Source organism: Amia ocellicauda, chromosome 14 (assembly GCF_036373705.1).
Source record: "Amia ocellicauda isolate fAmiCal2 chromosome 14, fAmiCal2.hap1, whole genome shotgun sequence".
In the NCBI taxonomy this organism is placed as follows: Eukaryota; Metazoa; Chordata; class Actinopteri; order Amiiformes; family Amiidae; genus Amia; species Amia ocellicauda.
The window spans coordinates 25,364,906-25,389,168 of NC_089863.1; the positions used below are offsets into that span (position 1 = coordinate 25,364,906).

At 41.6% G+C, this 24,263-nt stretch overlaps 2 protein-coding genes across 4 annotated transcripts; both read left to right on the top strand.

Annotated features, from left to right (window-relative positions):
• Window positions 1-515: 515 nt before the first annotated feature.
• LOC136767526 (cathepsin K-like) lies at window positions 516-10,187 on the top strand. The gene is made up of 8 exons (XM_066721365.1): window positions 516-670; window positions 1,855-1,981; window positions 4,258-4,380; window positions 5,628-5,777; window positions 6,641-6,859; window positions 7,812-7,977; window positions 8,667-8,775; window positions 9,084-10,187. Exons 2-8 carry the CDS (start codon window positions 1,856-1,858, stop codon window positions 9,181-9,183), a joined length of 993 nt encoding a protein of 330 aa, XP_066577462.1. The 5' UTR covers window positions 516-670; window position 1,855; the 3' UTR covers window positions 9,184-10,187.
• A 736-nt stretch (window positions 10,188-10,923) lies between these two features.
• On the top strand, window positions 10,924-24,095 carry LOC136767527 (cathepsin S). Of its 3 annotated transcripts, none has more exons than XM_066721366.1 (8): window positions 10,924-11,032; window positions 12,466-12,649; window positions 13,572-13,694; window positions 18,818-18,967; window positions 20,525-20,749; window positions 21,328-21,493; window positions 22,193-22,298; window positions 22,465-24,095. In XM_066721366.1, the coding sequence occupies exons 2-8, from the start codon at window positions 12,536-12,538 to the stop codon at window positions 22,562-22,564; spliced, it is 984 nt and encodes a 327-aa protein (XP_066577463.1). In that variant the 5' UTR covers window positions 10,924-11,032; window positions 12,466-12,535; the 3' UTR covers window positions 22,565-24,095. The 3 variants fall into 3 exon arrangements, with proteins under 3 accessions (XP_066577463.1, XP_066577464.1, XP_066577465.1); XM_066721367.1 differs by having other exon boundaries at window positions 12,471-12,649; XM_066721368.1 differs by having other exon boundaries at window positions 12,529-12,649.
• The last annotated feature ends 168 nt before the right edge of the window (window positions 24,096-24,263 follow it).

Consider the following 24,263-nt stretch of genomic DNA (forward strand, 5'->3'; position numbering starts at 1 on the left):
TCACAACCACTGTGCATGTCTGACTGTGGTAGACAGAGCCGCTGTGACCCATCTGGCATTCATTCACAGTCAAGGTAACACTGCGCATACCTGACAGTAGTGGCCACCAACTTGCACAAACTGAAACTATTTAACTATTTAACGAAAATTCACAAAAAAGTGTGCCAGTGCCAGATTAAAAGTAGATTACATTCAGATCTACAGTTTATGAGTACGTCGCACGACTGCAGGTGCATAGCCCATGTCGATAGATTTAAGTTAGGAAATGAATCAGATTGTGTATTTCTACAGCAGCAACGCATCTTTCATATGCAGAACAGCGGTGGTTGTATTTGTCTCTGCTTGATGGTAAACTTGTGACGTTATTACGGTTATTAATTAATTAATTAATCACACAGGTCTGACAGGAAATACTCGTTTAAAGTAAGACACGAGGTAGGGATGACTGTACCCCGGTACTAGGGATTGCTGGAGCTTTGTTTTGCACAGAAAGTAATCGACTCCATCTGGAATACAACTTCCCGAAACTTTTTTTTTTTTTTTTCCCACCCCCTTTGGCTCGGGAATTAAACTTCCTGAAAAGCGAGGCGTATATATAGGGGCTGCTGTGCGACTCAGCAACAACTCAACTGCAGCCGTGAAAAACAGACACCAGACACTTGGATTTCAGGTAGAGTTAAAAACTTGAATTATTCTTATTTGTATTATGATTATGATTATTATGCACAATGATGTTTTATGAGCATCGGGGGCGCTGTTTTCAAACGTTGTTCGAATCATTTCGATGCTATTCGTTTGGAAAAGTAAATCCGTTTATTTTCTTGTATTGCAGACTTGTTTTTTTTATTCTCTTTTCAACGCATATCTATACGTTTTAAACGTTGGACAAAAATGTATCCCCCACCCTCACACACACCCCGACACACACACACACACACACACACACACACACACACACACACACACACACACACACAAAAACAGCAAACGTGGCTTGTTTTAAAGTTTTCAGTTCACTTCTGTGCGCTTTGGCTCAAAATCTCTGCAAAAAATAAAATTAAAACTTGCACAAAAACTGAATTTTGGTTTTTAGTATGATGCGCTATTGTTGAAATGTCTTATTAATATACGTGTATACTGTTCTTGAGCTTTTAAATGATTGGGGATTACACCTATGTACAAAAAGTAACATATTCTGTAGATTTGTAATAGACAGATGTCATGGCCCTTGCTGAGACAATTCTCTCACTGCAACCTATGAGCAAAGTCAACATTATTATTGTTTTTGTTGTTTGTTGTTATCTGGAAAAATATTAATTGTTGCCGAAAGTGTAATGTTCAGAAGTCTAACTGACATGTTCACTGTAAAGAAATAATAGATATACGAAGCAGCATAAGACTAACTTAAGAATAGCTGTTACCAGTCTTACAATGCTTTAAACGCTTTCGTTTAAAATACACAAATAAGGAAACGAAACTTTTGCAGAATCACTGGGCCGTGAAGTCTCTGTTTTTAAATTGACGTGTCTGTTGCTTCTGCCGATAATAGTGTTTGTTTATCAGATGCTGATCCTTTTTTTTGTTTTTGTTGTTGCATACCTTTGTACCTCTGCACCTGTGTAATTTTGAACCTGTAATTGTTGATCTGTCATTTTATAGTGTATTATGGCACTCTTGTATTGCTCTTTCATGCTGTAAGTCACTCTGGATAAGAGCGTCTGCTAATAAATAAAGAAACAATTAAATACATAAATAATAGTGGACCGAGTGATTGGTGTACTGTGATTGGCTGACACATTTTCATCCCAAACCCCTCTCCCACCCCGTTTCCTGTTGTCTCCCTGCCTGGTCCAGGATGCTGCTGTGTGGATTCGTGGTGCTGTTTCTGGCCTCTGCCCTGGCCTTCCCCTTCCAGCAGGAATGGCTTGACTCCGAGTGGGAGAACTGGAAGATCACCCACAGGAAGCAGTACAACGGCCTGGTAAGTTGCCCTCCTTTCCCTCTCGTGGTATATAGAGTCACCCGCCACCTCTTGGTCAGCCCAGACTGGACCGGCCCCACCTCTGTAATACCCTCACTATAATATGAAATGATTTGGGAGAAGTTGGTATTGTGACAACTGGAAGTCGCTCTGGGCATCTTCTAATTAATAAGTAAACAAATAATCATACAGGGAAACACCTGTATACAAGACAGAGGCTATCAGAGTCACTCCTGTTCTTGTTTGAGCTGGATGTGCACACTCGTAAACATCTCTGCTCGCTCTCGCTGGTTAATGTTGTGTTTCCTGTCAGCGCCCAACAGAAGGGAAGCATCTGAGACTCACTAAGGGGTGTCAAGGGTTTGGAAGAGAAGTGGGGAGGGGGACAGAGAGACATCCATCCTGTGAGCTTAAGTAGATACTAACCTCTATGTCAGGCTACTAGCGGCTTACTCCTTTTTTAATGCTTGCATCTTACAGGCAGCTTGCGTATTTCAGGAGAGGAAGCAGGAAGTACAGTGCCAGAAATACTGGGGAAACCCCCCACACTATTTTTACTAGTCCAGTCTAGGGGTCATACCTAATCTTTACAGGCCCTCATCAAACATCTCTATCAGACAGAAAGTGGAATTGAAAATCAGAGCGGTCTGGAGCAAATGAAAACCTGACACGAACTTAATCCCGTATTACATCAGTACAGGGTTTTCCGGTGCCGGTTGCGAGTGGGTCAGAGTTTTCACATAGTCCGGGTTAATGTCGGCTTCTCTGTACAAAACAAACCAACTGGTCAGAGCAGTTTTCTTTAAATTCATTAACCTCTGTGATATGGACCCTCCCAATGAAGTCAGACTTGATAATCCCAAAGAAAGAGACACCCTAACTCCCACTGCACTATTTAGTTAAGAAGTTGCAAAGATGACGCCTTTCTCTACCTGGTCAGTGTTATAGGAGGTGCAGACCATGCAGAATCCTACTATAAGCAGCAACTGTAAATTAAAACAAAACAAAAATACCCCCCCTGGTCTGGTCTGTTTTCTTCATTTTCATTTTTTTACTGGAAACGTGACCTTGGTTTGCCTTCCACAGCGAGCTCAAAATGGGAACCGTTCTGAGCAGCATGTAGATAAATTTCCCCTTTTTGTTCACAGGGGCGTTCATGAGATAACTAAATGATGTGCAGAGGTTCGGGAATTAAAACTAGAAAGAGGATGTGTTTGTTTTTGTCGGCTCAGACGTGCTAAGTCCTGCAAACAAAAGTAAAACTGTGTCACTCAGGTTTGTGCCTGGGGCGTTTGCAGTGCGTATTTTTATATGTTTCCTATACGGCCGAAATGCGTGATCCCTATATTTTTCATCTGCCACAAGTGACCCCTTTTTGTATACTTGTGTGATAGGGGGTATAGTCTGTTATCCATATATAGGTTTTTATAGTTTGAGAATATAAGGTGAGGATCATTTCTACAATGAAATCAATATATGGATTACTGACTACATTATATCCCGATGGATTTTAAATTGAAAGAATGTGGGCAATTTTGGCGTATTAAATTTTTTATAAATTGTTACATGTTCTGAATGGCTTTCATTTTAACCATCAGAACGTATTTAGATGTGAGACGCAATGGAAATCCATTTCTCAGAACCTCATCTAGATAAGGAAGCGGTTCTCATCAAATTTTAAGGCTTTGGATTCAGACGGTTTCTCTCCTCCATGGCGCCAGTGGCGGAGTAGAATACTGTTTATTTGGAATTGTATTTTAGATATTCAAAATTAAAACCATACAAATTTTAATACTTTTAAAACATTTAAAATCCTTTTCTAAAAAACATTTAAAATCCTGATATAAATAATAATAATAATAATAATAATAATAATAATAATAATAATAATTATTATTATTATTATTATTATTATTATTATTATTATCTGGTGCATTGAAAATTAATAGTAAATGCATTAGATAAACAAAAACATAACAAAATAATCAAGAAACCAAACAAAACAATCTAATGCATTTCAAAAAAGAAGAACCGTCAATGCACCAGATAAATCATAAACAGAACAAAACCACCACAAAACAAGAACAGCTCAGGACAACAAATTAAAAGTTTAATGCCTGTAGCGGAGTAGAAGCCAGACGATTTGCTCACAGAGAGGAAGGTTGCGTTGGACCCCTGCGTGATTTTGAAAGCCAACTCATACTGATGCACTAATCTGGGCTGTTTCCCCATGGGGGTGTAGTGCGGGAGGTAATCAGGTCTGTCCCCCCCCACAGAGTGAAGAGATCATCCGCCGCTCCATCTGGGAGAAGAACCTGCAGCTGATCGAGGCCCACAACCGGGAGTTCGAGCTGGGCATCCACACCTACGAGCTGGGCATGAACAACCTGGGAGACATGGTAAGTTGACTGCACCCTCACCCCCCACACACAGAGATTCTTTGCCTAGTAAGGGTCTTATGGCACGTCGACAACAAAAATGGTGTGAAACCCTCCCTACACCCTCGCCTCGCCTCCATCATCACCCTTAGCATGTGCTCATCACACACGAACCCATGGCAGATTGCTTCAAATGAAGCGTGGATGTGGGTGGGGGGGTCTCTATAGATCTCTGCAGTGGCATAAATGAATACGATTGAGGCTCTCAGGAATGTGGAAATAATTCCCCCGTTGTGGATCTCACGAGCGTCCGAGGGGGCTGGGTAGGATAAATCCGAGACATCATGAAGTGCCAAGAAACCAGGCCACTCCTATAACACTGGGAGAGCTCGATTTAGACTGGTTGGGTTATGATATAATGGTTCTGGTTTCAGGCTGCCCGACACCAGTGAATTCTCAGCTTTCAGAGTCTATAGGCACAAAACAACTCCATTTTCCCATTTCAGTGTTCGATTTAAGGGTATTGCACAAAGTTTTGAAAACACAGAAGTCAATATAATAGTTCTGGGGGGAAAAAAATATTTTAATGTGTTATTCAATACTCACAGGAGATTGCTTTGCGCCACCAGTATCCTCAGGAAGGTACATTTTTAATCTTTTTAAACCTTTGCTGTTCCATTTACTCCATCATAATCTATTTTGGGCCATGGGACACTTTTGCTTATCTCCAAATACCAGTAACACATCATTATTCATATTACCCAAACATTATTTTCTTTTTCCAACGCAGGTAAATTTTTTTTTACGGGGGCATTTACGTCTTATGCCACCATTACCCTAAAACCACTTACCTCATCAGGAAATGTTGGTTGTATTTAATCAAGGTTGTTGACCCAACTTCATTTGAAAATTAAATGTAAGTAAAATATGAGTTATGATTGGGGTCCAGTGAGGCAACTGCAAGTTCATTGCGATTTCTGAGATCATTTCTAAATCTAAATTGGGAATGCTTATATATGCATTTTAATACATAAAATGTGTTGTGTTTTTTGATGTGTCTATTTGTTTTATCTGTTTGAGATGTCCTGACTTCAAATGCCCTATATATATATATAAAAAGATTAATATTAGTATTATTAAGTTCCTAATGAAGTGATATGAGCTCAGCAGAACCTGAACAGTGAACTCCAGCCTAATCATACTGTGACCTTGGCTTCTCCATCGCCTGCTCTTACACCCTATTTCCCCCCCACTCTCCCCTTGCCCAGACCACAGAGGAGGTGGCAGAGAAGTTGACCGGACTACAGGTGCCCCCCTTCAGGGACACCAACAACACTTTCATCCCCGACGGCGACCTGCAGTTACCCAAGAGCATCGACTACCGCAAGCTGGGCTACGTCACGCCTGTGAAAAACCAGGTACCAATTCACTGCACCTATTGTATAAGCTAGGGAGTGAGAAAAACACAAAAAAATGATCTGATATAGCACTCAGACTCACAATCTTGGTCAATCTGCCAGGTTTTGAAGCCAACGCCTAGTTCAGTTGTGTTATCGAGAGCGTCGAGGGAGTTTAAAACTGAATTTCCTGTACTGTAGCTCCCCAGGACCCAGGATGTGGAGAAGGATGAATTTAAAGCAACGCAAGCACGAAAACATTAGGTCCTGAGGAGACTTGCGGGAGTCAGAAGCTTAATCTGCTTTACAATAGAGCTGTACTGCCCTCTAGGGTGACTTTAGTGCCATGAACACCCATCATTGGGAGAGTGCACTCATATCATAAGCATGTTACATGCAAGTTCCCCTTTTAGGATCTCATCAAAGAACCCGCAGCCTTTTTTTCCAGGCAGAACACTTCTCACTGACAGGAAACCACCCCTGATGCACAATTTTATTTGAATACATTTTACATGCACAAAAGAAATGCGCAGTATGATTTTCATTATTATTGTTGTTGTTTTTAAGTTTGAGTCATTTGAAAAATACACCGTTCTCTTAACTGGAATTTTCTTTCTGTACAGGATTCTACCAATTCAAAAACAATTGACCCAGACTACCATGAATAATTCCTGCATCTTTATTTATTTTTACTTGAAGTGCATTTGTTTAGAATCTTTAAAAAGAAAAAGAAAAGGGAGGTGGATGAGTACGATCAAAACTGGAAAGGGGGGAGTTTCTGCACCGTAGAGAGAGCAGTCATGGGGAAAGACTGAAAGGCGTACGGCATTAACGCTGTGTGTTTGCGTGTGCGTGTGCGTGTGTGTGTGTGTGTGGCATCACAGGGCTCTTGCGGTTCGTGCTGGGCGTTCAGTTCGGTGGGGGCGCTGGAGGGCCAGCTGAAGAAGACCACGGGCACGCTGCGCTCGCTCAGCCCCCAGAACCTGGTGGACTGTGTGACAGACAACGACGGCTGCGGCGGCGGCTACATGACCAATGCCTTCAAATACGTCAGCAACAACCGCGGCATTGACTCTGAGGAGTCCTACCCGTACGTGGGACAGGTGGGTACTTCCATGAACGCCAACCATCAAATTCTGTGCAAGTTGAAAAATTGAAATATTGCTGAAAGACTTTAAAATGGCGTTTTCTTAATTTGTTCCTGGATGTTTTTGCTGTTTTCACTCTATATGAGTTGTTTATTGTGTTGTTGTGTTTTACTTTATTGATAGAGCTTTGGAACACTTTTTGGCTTGTAAGGGCTCTATAAAAAATAACATTACCTCCCCCCCAGGCTGCATGCATGTTATTACATTCATGCACTTTCTAAACATGCACTTACCTACCTCAGCATGTTGCTGTACTTATTCTTGCACTTTACAATTGTCTCCAAAAATTATGACAACATTTTTGCTTCCCTTGAATGACTGTACCTTTACCCTATTCGGTGCAGGTACTTTCAGATCTATGTCAATAGGGACCTAAACAGCTCTGGAAAAAATTAAGAGACCACTTAACATTGATTTCTGAACTTGGAGTCGTCTCTTAATTGTTTCCAGAGCTGTATTATAGAATGTACTCTCTGCTCTTTCGTAAAATGTTGTGTGAAGCGTGTGTCATTTGTGCCAAGTCGGCTTTAAGTAAGAGCATCTGCTGAGAAATAGATAAGAACTGTAATATTTTTATGTGGCTGACAAATTTGTTTATGCAGCAATGTATGGGTAGCCACTTTCAGATCTTTTTTTTTTTTGCTAAAGCAAAGTCCAGGAGAATGAAGTAGCTCAGGGGCACAGCAGCAGTCTCACAAGATGGGATCTGAACCTGCAACCTTACAGTTACAAATCGATCGCGATGCTCTTGATCGCTAATCCGTGCTGACGGTGCAAGGATTGACAGTTGGGGTGAATCGCGATTGGCCGTTCCAATGTTGAGGATATGAACAGAGGGAAAATAGAGATAGGGAGGCATCAAAGACTATATATACCTTCTACACATTGGCGTCTGTGTGCCTTACAGGATGAGCAGTGTGCCTACAATAAGACGGGCAAGGCGGCCACCTGCAAGAACTACAGGGAGATCCCAGAGGGTAACGAGAGGGCCCTGCAGGCGGCTGTGGCCAAGGTGGGGCCAGTGTCCGTGGGCATTGATGCCACCCTCTATAGCTTCCAGTTCTACAAGAAGGGTGAGTGTAAAGACCTGGACACAGGCATTGAGAACGGTCAGCCAATAGGAGGGAGCGACCCCATTCTATCCACTCCAAGGGACCCAATCAGAAGCAAAAGCCTGGCTGATTGTGGTTGACTTGGTGCTGTCACAAGGAAAAGTGTCAGGGTATCTATGGAAGCCTAAAGTGTGCGGGCGTGTTCTCACACATCTGACTTTATAGTGATTTTTATTGATATCTGCAACCGATGCAACATGCTTTAAATAGGTGATATAACACCATTGTACATTGACGCGAGTTGGGAAACCATTTGTAAAATAATGTTATGAAATGACATTCCTGGAGAAAACAAAAGTAATAGAATTGCACTTGACGTGTTGAAATTGCACACAGACATTACTATGCAGCCATCAGATAACATTTTCTAAGCAGATGTAGGGGGAACCATTTCAATGCTGCAGCGCACTCAGAGGAGATACGTTCCCGCAAAAAATGATACGTTACCATTATACTATTGTCAAAACCAAATTGAAACCAAACTGCGACCTCACACAGTGCTGGCCAGAACAAAGAGAGATGACGTTGTCGCTCAAATGAAAAGCCCTGACTATAGTGAGCAGCTGTAGGGAAGTGCATGAGGTTTAGTTTCATTTTCTCAGTGCAGTACAGAAAAATAATACGTATTTTAATTGCTACTCTCTTTGCAGGCATCTACTATGACAAAAACTGCAACAAGGACGACATCAACCATGCCGTCCTGGCAGTGGGTTATGGCGTGACCCCAAAAGGCAAGAAGTACTGGATTGTGAAGAACAGGTACGGTGCAATTCCCTTTGAATCTGGAGCAGGGGTGGACAACTGTTAAGAGCACCGCAAAACTGCTTATCACTAGAGCACCTGATGCAACATACCGGTGTCTGTGCCGTGGGAAAGGGAGCTCTCTGGAAACTGAGCTGTTGTTGGCCGCCATGTTGCCTCACCGGTGTGTGCAAATGTAGACCGACTCCAGTATTCCCCTTAACACGATTTATATATCCGTAAATTCCAGTGCTAAATTCCAGTACAGTTGGAGAGGTTTCCCCTCTGTCACTGAATTTTTGTTCGGTTTCTCTTTCCTGCCGCAGCTGGGGCGAGGATTGGGGCAACAAGGGCTACATCTTGATGGCACGCAACCGGAACAACTTCTGCGGCATCGCCAACTTGGCCAGCTTCCCCATCATGTAACTACAAAGAGAGAGAGGAGGAAGAGGAGGAGGCACGGAAGAGGAATGGACCACAGAGAACTGCCCGTCGTGCCATGTTTTAACCCAATCTAGATCAAAACCCATGCCCAATATTTTACTTTTTTTTTTTTTTATTACAAATGTGTGCTGTTTTTTTCTGTTGGGGGAGGTGGGGGGTGGCCTTTTTGGTTTGGAACTGGGGCTCCCAGAATTCTTCAGCCTAGGGAGGGAGCCCCTATTCTTAGCCAGCCGAAGAAAAGTGAATGGATTAATAACAATCTTGATGGTAACATCACTTATATCTTATTAAAAGCCGGAGTGGGGATCAAAATACCTCAGTACGCATAGGTCCAAGAGTTGACATCAAGTCAAGGTGGGGGGTGTGTGCAGGCAATTTTTGGGTACTACCCTAGGTTGTTTCTGAGGACCCCAGGTTCAGGAACACCCACCAGTTGCAGCAGTTTCATGACACACCTTGAACCTTGGCTTTCATCTCTTGTCCTCGGGAGGCTTTAACACTGCTCCTGGAAGGCAGGAAAAATCTGTGTTTGTGCACAGCAGTTTGAAGTTTAGAGACACCCACAAAGCATTAACATTATCCTTTGGAGTTGTTTTCACAGATCATCGATCTGATTTTAGTATTCAGGGTTATTCCCTTATACTCTTGAGAGTATAAGTCCCTTAAGTAGACTTATAAGTAGAGTCCCTTATACCTAGAGAGAGAGAAAAAGGCAACCATCTTGGGAATGCAAACCAGAGTTTTGCGCAGGTCGCGAACAATATAGATTGGGCAGTATTAAGGTTGGCATTTTTTTCTGTATCAGGCGCGTGGTTATCGATGGGTGTGTCTTTTGGCCCTTACACTGTTTATCCCGCCACAGGGTGTGACTAAAGCACGCACTGCTGCCAACAATGTCATGTTCACTTGGTTCCCTGGTTTTGTGGTTTGTTTATGTTTTTGTTTAGTTCTTTGTTTTACCTAAATAAAATGTGAACTGACAGATACTTTTTGGTGTCGCCTCCATTATTTGGCCAGGTATTCCTTGCCGAAAGGCGACGGGGACTTGAGCTCATGTCTGAGAACAATCCAAAGAGTGATGGCTCCTGTTCGACAACAAATAAGGGCTGTGTTTCGCAGCAGGGCAAAACCCAGTCAACTATAAAATAGGATTCGGAATGGAGTGGCTTTGAAGACAATCCACAGTCATTTAATTATTATGAATTTGTTTGGTGACTTACAAGAGTACTTGATTATACTACTGACTTTTCACTAAGGCATTCTGGGTAGAGTGTCTTTGCTCAAGTGTATGTCTGAATTACCCAGAATGTGAACCCACAACCCATGAGCCTTAACCACAACTTCATACTGCAATAGCCACTAACTCAGTTAGGTATAAACTTTAAATGCACCAACACCGTGTCCCCACATCAATATGAATGGGTTGCGTATTCAGCTCCTTAACAATGTAACTTCAGACGTCACTCAGAAGTGAACACTCATTCGCTCCACTTGGCCGTTTCCACCACCAGCAGCAGAAGAACTGTGTCTTTTCTCTGAATGAGAGAAAGAGAGAAACCACATTGCCCTGTTCTCTCACTAGACAGAAGGAGCCGAAATATAATTCACATGACACCCACAGAGAGAGGAGAGAGAGAGAGAGAGAGAGAGAGAGGGGGGGGGAAGAGTGAGAACAAAATGAAAAAGTATAAAAAACCTGTTGCAGGAAATGTTGCACTTCCTCTTGTCAGCCTTCACTGTAGACTGGTCTGTGACTGTAGTCTTTCTTTCTGAACGGAGCCGAAACTTAAGAGGGACACAACCATCTCTGCTGTGACGCAAGGTGAGAGCGGTGAGTTTGCTATATCTCCACCTTCAGTCTGTTTCACTTGCACACCTGTACAGATTGTGTTTAAACACAGACCGATTTTTGCGATTTCCTGATGATATATATTTGGCTCGTGATCTCTCTCTCTCTCTCTCTCTCTCTCTCTCTCTCTCTCTATATATATATATATATATATATATATATACATTAATATATAAATGTATATATAAAAAAACTGACATGTGAATGAAGGAGGTTTCTACAGATAAACTGTGTTACCCCTCTTTTTTTTGGCTCACTGGCCCCCTGGTAGATTCTCTCTAAGCTGCAGTTTGGACAAGGCTTCAGATAATTCTGCATTGAAGTTGAAAGGCTAATATGACTTAAAAATCACACTTGTAGGGGTTATAACACTATAGACAGGCACTGTGTAACACAAATGAGTAAAAAAAGAATGATGCAATGATGCAAAATCCCAGCTCACGTATTTAACTTGGCTTGGTTCGATTGGCAAGTTATTTGCCGACTACCTGTAAATACCTCATATCTTGACACAAATGGAGAATAGCGTAATTTTAACTATGTGTGTGTGAGTTATATTTAATCCTAGAGCTGCAGCTGGTAAGGTTGTTTTCTCTTTGCACTGAATTGTGGATTGATTTTTGCTTTCTAACCCTGAGGAAGAACCAAGTTGTCTAGCCCTCCCCACCCTAATGAAAACACAGAGCATCTTATGATTCTGGGCAGAGGACAACCACAATAAAAATAAACAGGTGGGCACATTCAAGTGCCTTTTACTGTCAAATAAAGGGAAGTTGTGACATTACTCGGGGAACCCGTTCCACTTTAATGACTTGTGGGAGGTATGGAGCTATAATTTGATGAACACTGGTCTTAAATTGAAATGACAACTGCCACACAAAAACCCATGCGGAACCGGCGTCATTCACAGAAAGAAAATGTTCTGGTAAGACAATTAGATACGTGAGTTTGCTGGGATGCAACACAATTGTGTCTTTCTTCCTGTAGACATGTAGTGGGGCTTAACTTCCCCATAGTGTTGTCATTTGAACCCCTGTCATTTAACAACCAGAGACTTAGAGTAGGGATCATGTCTCTCCTAATGAAATAAACGAAATAGTGCAAAATTGACAACTTCTTTGGTGGGGTTGTCTACGTTGGTAGATACATTTATTTCAGTTTAGAGAATCAATAGAGTTCTAGCCCAATTTCTAAGATGCTTTTGAGACCATATTACCAGATATTTTGGACTGGAAGGGGGGGGCGGGACAGGACGGGACGGGACTTTAGCTTCTTATGGTATGCTACCAATTGCTCAATTAACTTCCTGAATAGTTTTTCTCTGGGTGCAAAGTCGCACCTCGTTCTTCCACCCCTATCTTGAAACAAAACCCCACCCTGCCGTCCTAAAACTACGCCTCACATTCTTTCCTCAGAACAGATCTGATTGACAGCCCACGCTGACCTTTCGCCTGTTTCGCTTCATTTCTATTGGTCAGCACTAGGATGCAGTGGATCCAGGGACTCTCCTTATCGGTCCTTTTGGTCTTCAGCCATGCCTCGCTGAACGAGCACTGGGAGATGTGGAAGAGCTACCATGGCAAAGACTACAGCAGCCAGGTAAGGAAGAGTCTAGGACACAGGCAGAGATAGGGAGGGGGATTGTGGGAAATGTAGTCTATATAGAGAGTGAATAGGTGGATGAGTTTGTCACCATTGTTAATATGGACATATGAGTACATATATACCCATACATACCCATAACTCGCCTCTCCATGACGTCCATGGGCTTGTGACGCATTTGGCGAACGGGTGTTTGTACTTAAACTTTCGTGCATCAAAAGACATTAAGCAATTTGGAGTTTGCAAAAGAAGGAAGTAAAGAAAAGGAAAAAAAATAAGCTGTCTTCACACCCCAGTTAACAAGTTCAGTGAAGTCCGAGAAAGTGAGAGAGGAAGAGAGAGAGTGTGAGATAGATAGAAAGAGAGATTGAGAGAGAACAGCACTAGGCCCTATGCAAGAGAAGTCCTGTAACCAAAGAGGATTGTGATGTAGACTTCAGGACTGGTCAGTTAGCACAGGGATAGGTTTTTTCCATGTTTTCCCAGCTGTACAGATGCCAACATGAGGGGCCCTTGTTGTGCTATAAAATGGCGTGAACTCCCCATACACCTGGGTCCTACTCTGGTTGCAAGGTGGAAATGGAAAGGCAAACCAAGCTGCCCCCTCAGAATGTATTTTAGTGCCAAAACCTGTAGTGCACTTCCCCTCGCTGAACAACACAAAGTGATGGTTCAAATTCTGCATGTTTATCCCTGTGCCTGTGTGTTTCTCTGTGTGTCTGCATATTTCTCCATCCGTATGCGTGCTTCTCTGTGTGTCTGCATATTTCTCTGTGTGGCTGCGTGTTCCTCTGTGTGGCTGCCTGTTTGCAAAACTCACATACTTAGAATATGTGTTTATATATTTGTACTGTATTCTTACAAAACTACCAACTGTTTATGCATGTTCTGTACCGCTCTGTGAATTCTGTCTGCACAGAGGGAAGAGCTGGGGAGGAGGCTGACCTGGGAGAAGAATTTGAGGCTGACAGAACAACACAACCTGGAGGCTTCGATGGGCCTGCACTCCTACACTCTGGGACTCAACCACCTCGCAGACATGGTACAATTACACCCTATAATGCTGTGCTTCATATACACACATACACACAGATGGGTGACAAATGAATGGAAAAAACAATCTTTTCAAATGACCAAGATAGAGTCAGGGGGACAGTAATTAGAGAACCAATGGCAAATTGTGATCACAATATGGTTAGCTTTGAGGCATTCTTTCAAAAAACAAGGAACAAGTCTAAAACAATGGTCTACAATTTCAGAAAAGCAAACCTTGAAGGTATGAGGCAGCACTTAGAAGAGGTAGACTGGAGCACACTGGATACAGATTCAGTTGAGAATGGATGGTTATATTTTAAGAATATACTACTTGAGGTTCAGGAGAAATTTGTACCAAAACTTAGCAAATTGAGGACCAAAAAACTGTGGCCAAAATGGTTTAATTAGAGGTATGCAAATATATATCAAGAGAAATAAAATGTTGTTTAGCGCATACAAAAGGGATGGAGACTAAACAAAATACATAGAATATGTTGAGCTGCAAAGAGATCTTAAGAAAGGGATCAGGAAAGCAAAGAGGGAAATGGAAAGAAACATAGCTCTTGGAGCTAAAACCAATGCAATGAGCTTTTTTCAATAATAAACAACAGCAAGCGGTCAATAAAGGAGGAAGTGAAACAGATAAAGGGCAAAAATTGAGGTATCTTGGAAAAAGAACAAGATGTGGCAAATGTTCTAAATGAGTATTTCACAGAGGTTTTTACAAAAGAAAAAACAGATGACATGCCACAGGTTGACAATCAGTCCAGTCAAACCCTAAGAGAGATCAGGATAAATCAGGAGGAGGTACTAAAGGGACTAGCAGAATTAAAAACAAACAAATCACCTGCGCCAGATGGTATATTTCCAACAGTACTTAAAGAAATGAGGGAAATGATTTATAGGCCGCTAAGTCAAATATTCCAAATGACACTTAGAACAGAAGGTGTACCAACTGACTGGAAGACGACAAATGTCATACCAATCCACAAGAAAGGGGACAAAACTGAGCCAGGAAATTACAGACCAATCAGTCTCACCTGCATCACTTGTAAAATGTTGGAAAAAATGATTAGACAGAAAATAGAGGAGCATCTTAATAAAAAACATATTCTTGGAGATAGTCAACATGGGTTTAGACGAGGCAGATCATGTCTTACTAATTTATTAGAATTTTTTGAACATGCAACTGCAGCTGTAGATTGTGTGAAAGCATATGATATGATATACTTAGATTTTCAGAAAGCTTTTGATAAGGTTCCACACCAAAGACTGATCCTCAGATTGGAAGCTGTAGGCATTCAGGGTAATGTAAGTAGATGGATTATGAACTGATTGATGTATAGGAAGCAGAGGGTGTTGATTAGAAGAGTCGCTTCTAACTGGAGTGAGGTTGTTAGTGGAGTTCCACAGGGATCAGTACTAGGGCCTTTGCTTTTTCTAATCTATATTAATGATCTGGACTCTGGGATAGTTAGCAAACTTGTCCAATTTGCAGATTATACTAAAATAGGTGTCTCAGCAGATACGATCTTGGCAGCACAGGCTATTCAGAGGGACTTAGATAATATTCAGTTGTGGGCCAACACCTGGCAAATTAAATTCAATGTGGACAAGTGCAAGGTAATACATGCAGGTAACAAAAATGTCCACTATAATTACACTATGGCAGGTACAGATCTATATGAAGTAACGCATGAGAAAGACCTAGGAGACTCCTCAGTTTCTCCATCCAAGCAATGTGGGGAAGCAATAAAAAAGGCAAACAGGATGTTAGGGTATATTGTCAAAAGTGTAGAATTTAAAACAAGGGCAGTGATGTTCAGACTGTACAATGCACTAGTTAGAGCTCATCTGGATAATGTGTACAGTTCTGGGCTCCACACTTAAAGAAAGATATCGCTGCTCTAGAGATAGTTCAGAGGAGAGCAACCAGACTTATTCCAGGTCTGAAGGGAAAGTCCTACTTGGAGAGACTGAGGAACTGAACCTTTTCACCCTGGAACAGAGGAGACTACATGGGGACTTCATCCAAGTCTACAAAATCATGAAAGTCATCGACCACATCAAACCAGAGGAGCTTTTCCAGATCAGCAGGGACACACGCACCCGGGGACACAAATGGAAATTGGGCTTCAAGGCATTCAAAACGGAAAACAGGAGACACTTCTTTACACAGAGAGGCGTCACAATCTGAACAAACTCCCCAGCGATGTGGTAGAAGTTGAAAGTTTGGGAACATTTAAAAATAGACTGGATAGGATCCTTGGATCACTTAGATATTAATGAACACCAAATGAGCACGATGGGTCGAATGGCCTCCTCTAGTTTGTAAATTTTCTTATGTTCTTATGTTCTTATGTTCTTAACATAAAGTGTCTCAGTAAGGTGTTGGGCACCACAAGCCGCCAGAACAGCTTCAATGCTCTTGGCACAGATTCTACGAGTCTCTAAACTCTACTGGAAGGATGAACACCGTTCTTCCAAAAGATATTCCCTCATTTGGGGTTTTGATGATGGTGGTGGAGAGCGCTGTCTAACACGTCAGTCCAGAATCTCCCATAGGTGTTCAATTGGATTGAGATCTGGTGACTGTGAAGGCCATAGCATGTGATTCAGATCATTTTCATACTCATCACACCATTCAGTGACCCTCGTGCCCTGTGGATGGGGCATTGTCATCCTAGAAGAGACCACTCCCAGCTGGCCCTGCTCAGCATTTGTATACATGCCACAGAGCAAGATAGGATGTTAATTGCTTAATTGTATCATGTAGCACACATGTTCGGAGGCATCTGCATTCGTTATACTCATTGCATACTATGCATATACTCATTTATTCAGGCTTTTCCTTTAATTTGTCACCCGTCTGTATATATGTAATGAAAAGAGAAAGTCTACACAAACTCACAATCATATGTCACTCGCTGGTAGATTACAGTCCAAAAAATATGAATTTGTTGGTACACTGAAGTACACTTGATAGTACTTTTCCACTGCAGACATGAGACAAAATGAGAGAGAGAGAGAGAGAGAGAGAGAGAGAGAGAGAGAGAGAGAGAAAGGGAGAGAGATGGAAATAGAGAGAGAAGAGAAACCGTATCATGGACTACCGACTACCAACCTGAGCTTATAGTAGAAACTTTTGGAAAACAGACCTCCAACAGGTCCTCCAATTAAAGACTAACAACTTTGACCTGTGCCTGATTGTTTTGGTCGGGGAGTTGAGGAGTATAACTAGGGATATTGGGACAATGTTAGCTGGTGCCCAGATCTGGGCTAGGAGTTACAGTGAGGGAAAGAAGTATTTGATCCCCTGCTGATTTTGTACGTTTGCCCACTGACAAAGAAATTATCAGTCTATAATTTTAATGGTAGGTGTATTTTAACAGTGAGAGACAGAATAACAACCAAAAAATCCAGAAAAACACATTTCAAAAAAGTTATACATTGATTTGCATGTTAATGAGGGAAATAAGTATTTGATCCCCTATCAATCAGCAAGATTTCTGGATCCCAGGTGTCTTTTATACAGGTAACAAGCTGAGATTAGGAGCTCTCTCTTAAAGGGACTGCTCCTAATCTCAGCTCGTTACCTGTATAAAAGACACCTGTCCACAGAAGCAATCAATCAATCAGATTCCAAACTCTCCACCATGGCCAAGACCAAAGAGCTGTCCAAGGATGTCAGGGACAAGATTGTAGACCTACACAAGGCTGGAATGGGCTACAAGACCATCGCCAAGCAGCTTGGTGAGAAGGTGACAACAGTTGGTGCGATTATTCGCAAATGGAAGAAACACAAAATAACTGTCAGTCTCCCTCGGTCTGGGGCTCCATGCAAGATCTCACCTCGTGGAGTTTCAATGATCATGAGAACGGTGAGGAATCAGCCCAGAACTACACGGGAGGATCTTGTTAATGATCTCAAGGCAGCTGGGACCATAGTCACCAAGAAAACAATTGGTAACACACTACGCCGTGAAGGACTGAAATCCTGCAGCGCCCGCAAGGTCCCCCTGCTCAAGAAAGCACATGTACAGGCCCGTCTGAAGTTTGCCAATGAACATATGAATGATTCAGAGGAGAACTGGGTGAGTGTTGTGGTCAGATGAGACCAAAATCTAGCTCTTTGGCATCAACTCAACTCGCCGTGTTTGGAGGAGGAGGAATTACCCCAAGAACACCATCCCCACCGTCAAACATGGAGGTGGAAACATTATGCTTTGGGGGTGTTTTTCTGCTAAGGGGACAGGACAACTGCACCACATCAAAGGGACGATGGATGGGGCCATGTACCGTCAAATCTTGGGTGAGAACCTCCTTCCCTCAGCCAGGGCATTGAAAATGGGTCGTGGATGGGTATTCCAGCATGACAATGACCCAAAACACACAGCCAAGGCAACAAAGGAGTGTCTCAAGAAGAAGCACATTAAGGTCCTGGAGTGGCCTAGCCAGTCTCCAGACCTTAATCCCATAGAAAATCTGTGGAGGGAGCTGAAGGTTCGAGTTGCCAAACGTCAGCCTCGAAACCTTAATGACTTGGAGAGGATCTGCAAAGAGGAGTGGGACAAAATCCCTCCTGAGATGTGTGCAAACCTGGTGGCCAACTACAAGAAACGTCTGACCTCTGTGATTGTCAACAAGGGTTTTGCCACCAAGTACTAAGTCGAAGGGGTCAAATACTTATTTCCCTCATTAACATGCAAATCAATTTATAACTTTTTTGAAATGCGTTTTTCTGGATTTTTTTGCTGTTATTCTGTCTCTCACTGTTAAAATACACCTACCATTAAAATTATAGACTGATCATTTCTTTGTCAGTGGGCAAACGTACAAAATCAGCAGGGGATCAAATACTTTTTTCCCCCACTGTATTTTCGCATAGTAACTTTTCAAGGCTGTGAAATGGTCTGTCCCTCCCCACCTCCCCATCCCTCCCATCCATGGAGACACACAGCCCACCCCCCTATGTCACACTTCATATCATTAATTTAACCAAAATAAATATAAACCAGACCTACCTTGGCCCATTGAATGTATGTCACCATAGACTGCATTGGACCTAGAGCTGACAGAACAGGTTTTATTAATCGACTGACTTCAGATACACTCTTTGTGTCTCTGCAGACTGCAGAGGAAGCTGACGCCATGCTGAATGGACTGCAGCTGCCAGAGGATCTGGATGCCAACCTCACCTTCGTACCGCCAAGCTCTGCCCCCGTGCCAGCCATGCTGGACTGGAGACAGAGTGGGTTGGTCACCAAAGTTAAGAACCAGGTACTGTGAGGGGAGAGGGGTGCTCAGTGTGTAAGAAATCTGATGTGTGAGGAATACACAGGACCACAGTGAATCAATAGGATGTTGGAAACTTGTGGAAACTCTCAGAAACAACAGGGAGGTTCGTTATCAATATAGCCATGTTTGCCTCACCCACTGAAAGTGTCCAGGCAGCTAATTTCCTAAACTGATTGAAAAAATAAACAGAAAGAGTGAAGTAATTTAAATATGAGTTCAGGGCAAAACAATTATAAACACAAATAAGCCAAGGGTGGAGACTTCAGTGAATGTCAAACGATGACCACATGGGTCGTTTCTAGCCTTTTGGGGACCCTAAGCAGTATTTTATTCTGCCTCCTCCCTCACTGTTGCCCACTACGTACAACAACAAAGTAACATAGGCTTAAGCCTACTGTCTTGTAAACATTTGTTTAAGCACACATATGTACAAATATACATGTAAACACTAAAAAGAGAACTTTTTGCATATATATATATATATATATATATATATATATAACTTTATGGACACAGCATGTTGTGAATTAGAAATGTTTCTCATTATGTATTATGCACAATTGCTCACATACTAGGTCTGTCTAGTCTGTCTATCACGTTGAAGTAATAATCTACCTGTTCCTTAGCCTAAATTCATTATTCTGTGAAATAATCCAGTAGACCTGCATTTCCTAATCCCATTTTTCACAATGACATAAATTTAGTGGTTTACAATGTTTTTTTTCCAGGCTAAGTCATAGTCAGCAGCACCCCATCATGTGTAGTCTGAGATATGTCAGTCAGCAAAGGTCATGACTGATATTTATTATACACTTTGCAGGTTTAAATCTATCTAGACCAAAGCTACAATTGCCAAATCCCATCATCTGATTGTACTGTCCAGTTAAAGTAACCAAGGAAAAAAAAGCATACATACAGCCAACCAGCCATCTGGTTAATCTGCACATTTCATGTCATCGTCATTAAAACAGTTACTTTTGCCAGCATGCAAGCAAGCATAACCAAATAATATTACAAAACCTTTCTCTTGTGCTTGTTTTTCTTTCTACTTTTTAGTTTTTTATGCTTTTTGCGCCATTGATATCAAAGATTGATATCTTTCTCTGTCTTGTTTGCAACATTATAATTTGGTCACTTGGTAATCCTAAAATATATATTTTTTTGTCCCACACCCAAACTCTTAGCACACAGACACCATGCAGCCACAAATTGTTGGCAGGTTTTTAATCATAAATTATTATGTTTGATTTCATGATGCCCCTCAGCACGACTCGCTCATGACCAAAATCCATAAATGATTCGAAACCTGCAAGGGGCCACCCTAGTGGCCAGGTGCTGTAAACAGCTTCTTATGTACTTCTTCTGGATGACCATTACCGACTATGTTTGAGCCTGTGAATTAAAATGAGGTACATTATTTGTTCTTAAATTTATCGATTTGATGTGAGTCCATTTTTGTACACAACAGTTTTGCCCCGGATTAACAGGGGAACACAGGAAAACAGTTAAAATGGTCGGCTGCCTGTCTGTCTCTCTCAGGGTGCGTGTGGCTCTTGCTGGGCCTTCAGCGCGGTGGGGTCCCTGGAAGGCCAGATGAAGAAGAAGTTGGGCAAACTGGTGGACCTGAGCCCACAGAATCTGATGGACTGCTCCCTCGTGTATGGCAACCACGGCTGCCGCGGGGGCTTCCTCACCAAGGCATTCCACTACGTCGAGCAGAACAAGGGCATTGACTCTGAGACCTTCTACCCATATGAGAAGAAGGTGGGCTGGCCCCGCCAAATAAGAGACCATAGTTTACATCAGGGGGTCCCAACCCTGGTCCTGGAGGAGTCCCTACCCTGCTGGTATTTGTTCCAACCAAGCTCTCAATTACTTAATTGAACCTTAATTGAAGTAACAATCTGCTTACATTTGACTTTTTAAACTGTGTAATAAAAGAGTTGGTTATTTAAAAAGTTATTTATACAATTCTATACTTAACTTAAAACCCCTACTGTTTAAAATCATTAAAAGGCTCTGATTTAGGACATTATTAGTTCAATTAAAAGTTCAATTAACTAATTGAGAGCTCAGTTGGAACAAAAAACAGCAGGTTAGGGTCTCCTCCAGGACCAGGGCTGGGGACCACTGGTCTATATTCTGCCACATTCGATATTCTTGTCTATGTTTCATGGATTTTATCTTTGTGTGCATATGTATCTACCCGTATAGCGTGTATGTGGATGCTTGGTATCCTGTTAAACATAATTGTGAATAATAATAATACATCTATGTACGAACGCATGTATTTTTAGTAAAATTTTCGTGCTCTCAAACTTTCGCCCCCGTCTCCCCTCCAGCTAGGAAAGTGTCGCTATTCCCCAAAAGGGAAAGCGGCCATGTGCTCATCGTACCGGCTCCTGCCACACGGGAACGAGAGAGCCCTGCAGCAAGCCGTCGCCAACATCGGGCCCATATCCGTGGGAGTCAACGCTCACCAACACACCTTTCTCTACTACCGGGGTGGTGAGTCTGTGGGTGGGTGGGTGAGACAAAGAGAGGTTATACTAACGAGAGGAGGCCGATTGCCCATTTCAAACTAGTGCCACCTTTGTCAAACTATGTAAGGTAAAATGCACAAAAGATCCCATTTGAGAAGCTGTAGGAGGTACACTAAATAAAAATAATTATAATAATGAATCGAACTAATCTGAGATTGCATTACATACATATTATAGACAGGACACACATCTGAAATATTTTTGTCTGCGTATTTTGTTTTACTTTCACTTGCAAGGCGATTCTTTGAGATGCTGATATCTTTGAAAAGGCACAATTTGAAAATAAATGATTGATTGGTGTTAAAATACATACATATATACCCACTTCCTTGCAAAAATAGTCAGACTTGGACCAAACTGTTACTGTCTCATGTTACTGAATTACAAATGGTACACTGATTTAAAACACTGAAACTCAGTGAATCTCAAAGGTGACATTAGTTTTCTGTTGGGAAATATTTAGAATAAAAATAAAAATACCGCCACACATTCATATTTGGTAGAGCCACCTTTCGCTGCAATAACAGCTTTAAGTCTTTTGGGGTAGATAAGTACCAGCTTTGCACACAGTGTCGGAGTGATTTTGGTAAATTTTTTCTTCGAAGATTTGCTCGAGGTTGTTCAGGTTGGTATTTTGCATATTATCCTCCTTTCTCTGCAACAGGATTGTATTATGACCCAGCTTGTACGAGTTTGAAGGTGAACCATGCTGTCCTGGTTGTGGGCTACGGCTCGGAGAAGGGCCAAGATTACTGGCTGCTGAAGAACAGGTACCGGCTGCTGGGTCCAAAACGTTTCACTTAAACACAGACGTCCCATAACACCATTTAAGACCAGTTATCCTTGCATCTGGGTGTGGCTGGCTAGTTTCCACCCTACTCCAGTCTTCACCCTCAACCTCAATTGACGCTCTTAATCTCGGTTGGTTTGTTGCAGTTGGGGACCAAACTGGGGCGAAAAGGGCTTTATGCGGATGGCCAGGAATCGCAACAACCACTGCGGCGTCGCCAGCTTCCCTGTATTCCCAATCGTGTGAGAGACTGAAGTCTTCCTACTGATGCAATGTGGTTTTGTTGCTGTTGTTTTCTTTGGTGTCGCCATGCCATTCTGTCTCCCCTTTGCTATTACTTCTACATTGACCCTTGGGAACAATGCAAACCAATAAGATTGCAATCCTGCTTCGTCTGTCCATCCCTGGCAGAGACATGGGAAACATTGTCTGTAATATGCCTGTGTGCCAACAGAGGGCGCCGTTCAGGGGGTTCTCTTTAATATCTAGGAAGAATCGGAAGGGGGAACAGTATTTAATCACGATACAGAGATCAAAACATTGAATTGAAGCACTTGCACCAGCTTCTCTTCTGAGATAATTTCCTATTATTATTATTATTATTATTATTATTATTATTATTATTATTATTATTATTATTGTTGTTGTTATTGTATTATTGTTGTTGTTGTTGTTGTTGTTGTTGGAATATACATATAAGAAATTTTACTTTTAATTGATGGAAGAATTTAAATTTAAATTTGGAAGAATATAGTGTAGGCCTATGTACAAAGGGACCATTGTTATTACATTGTAATTCCCCAAAACATTGATATAATAGTGTAATTCCCCAAAACGTCACATGAGGGAGCGCTTACACCGCTGAAAACTTCTCACTCAATTCAATTCAAGGTGCTGTATTGACATAACAAACAAGTCTGCAGTGTTGCCACAGCAATTAACATTACACATGAATAGGGAAAAATAAAATAAAAACAGTAAATAAATAAAAGTCACAATGTTTTTATATAAAGTAGATATATTTCAGGACAACAACCAGCAAACAAACAAAAACAGAAACATACCAAGTTCTCTCAATTCCTTTTTTTCCCTTCTCAAACCGGATGTATTAGTTTTTCTTTTTGAAGATACATTTCCGTTTGATGGCTTCCTTGTGGATTTGAGGAACCTGACTTCCAAAAAATTGCATACCCTAGAGAGGAGCATTAAATTATCTTGGGTTATGAGGTAATTAGTCCCATAACAGAGCCCCTACAGAGAGCTATTGGCCTGACACCCTGATCCTGTCAGTCCAGGCCCAGACAAGGAAACCCCTGCTGTAGACCAGTGCTCTTCCAACAAGCTCATGAAGGGACAGGAAAGTTTGCACTTCAGCTGTGAATTTAGGCATTTAACTGGGAAAATCACTCCGCTAAAGCAATTTTTAAACCCCCCAATTATTTATAAAGGCCTATATAACCTACTGCAGTGGATTCCTTCACTAGTCCTTAATTACTTAATTGAACCCTTAATTCAACTAATAATATGGAATTGTATAAATAACTTATTAAATAACCTAATCTTTTATTACACAATTTAAACAGTCAGATCTAAGCAGATTACTACTTCAAAGGTTCAATTAAGTAATTGAGCACTCAATCATCAGTCAAAGTGTGAAAACAAGAGTTATATATATCCTAATATTTTAATATCCAAGATGTGTTACTATGTTCCCTTTGTGTGATATTGATCTGGGCAATAAACAAGGATTCCACGCATGGGATTTTTTATAAATCGAGTTTTTTGTCTTTTCTTTTCTTTCTTGCTGTTTTTTCTTCTTCTATGTTTTGTTTTAATAAACTGAGTTGGAGAACCTGCATCCAACAGCTGCACAACTGTGTAATATGCAAAATCGGTTCTACAAATTATATTTTTTTAAATGTGTAATTAAGCATTATATCTACAG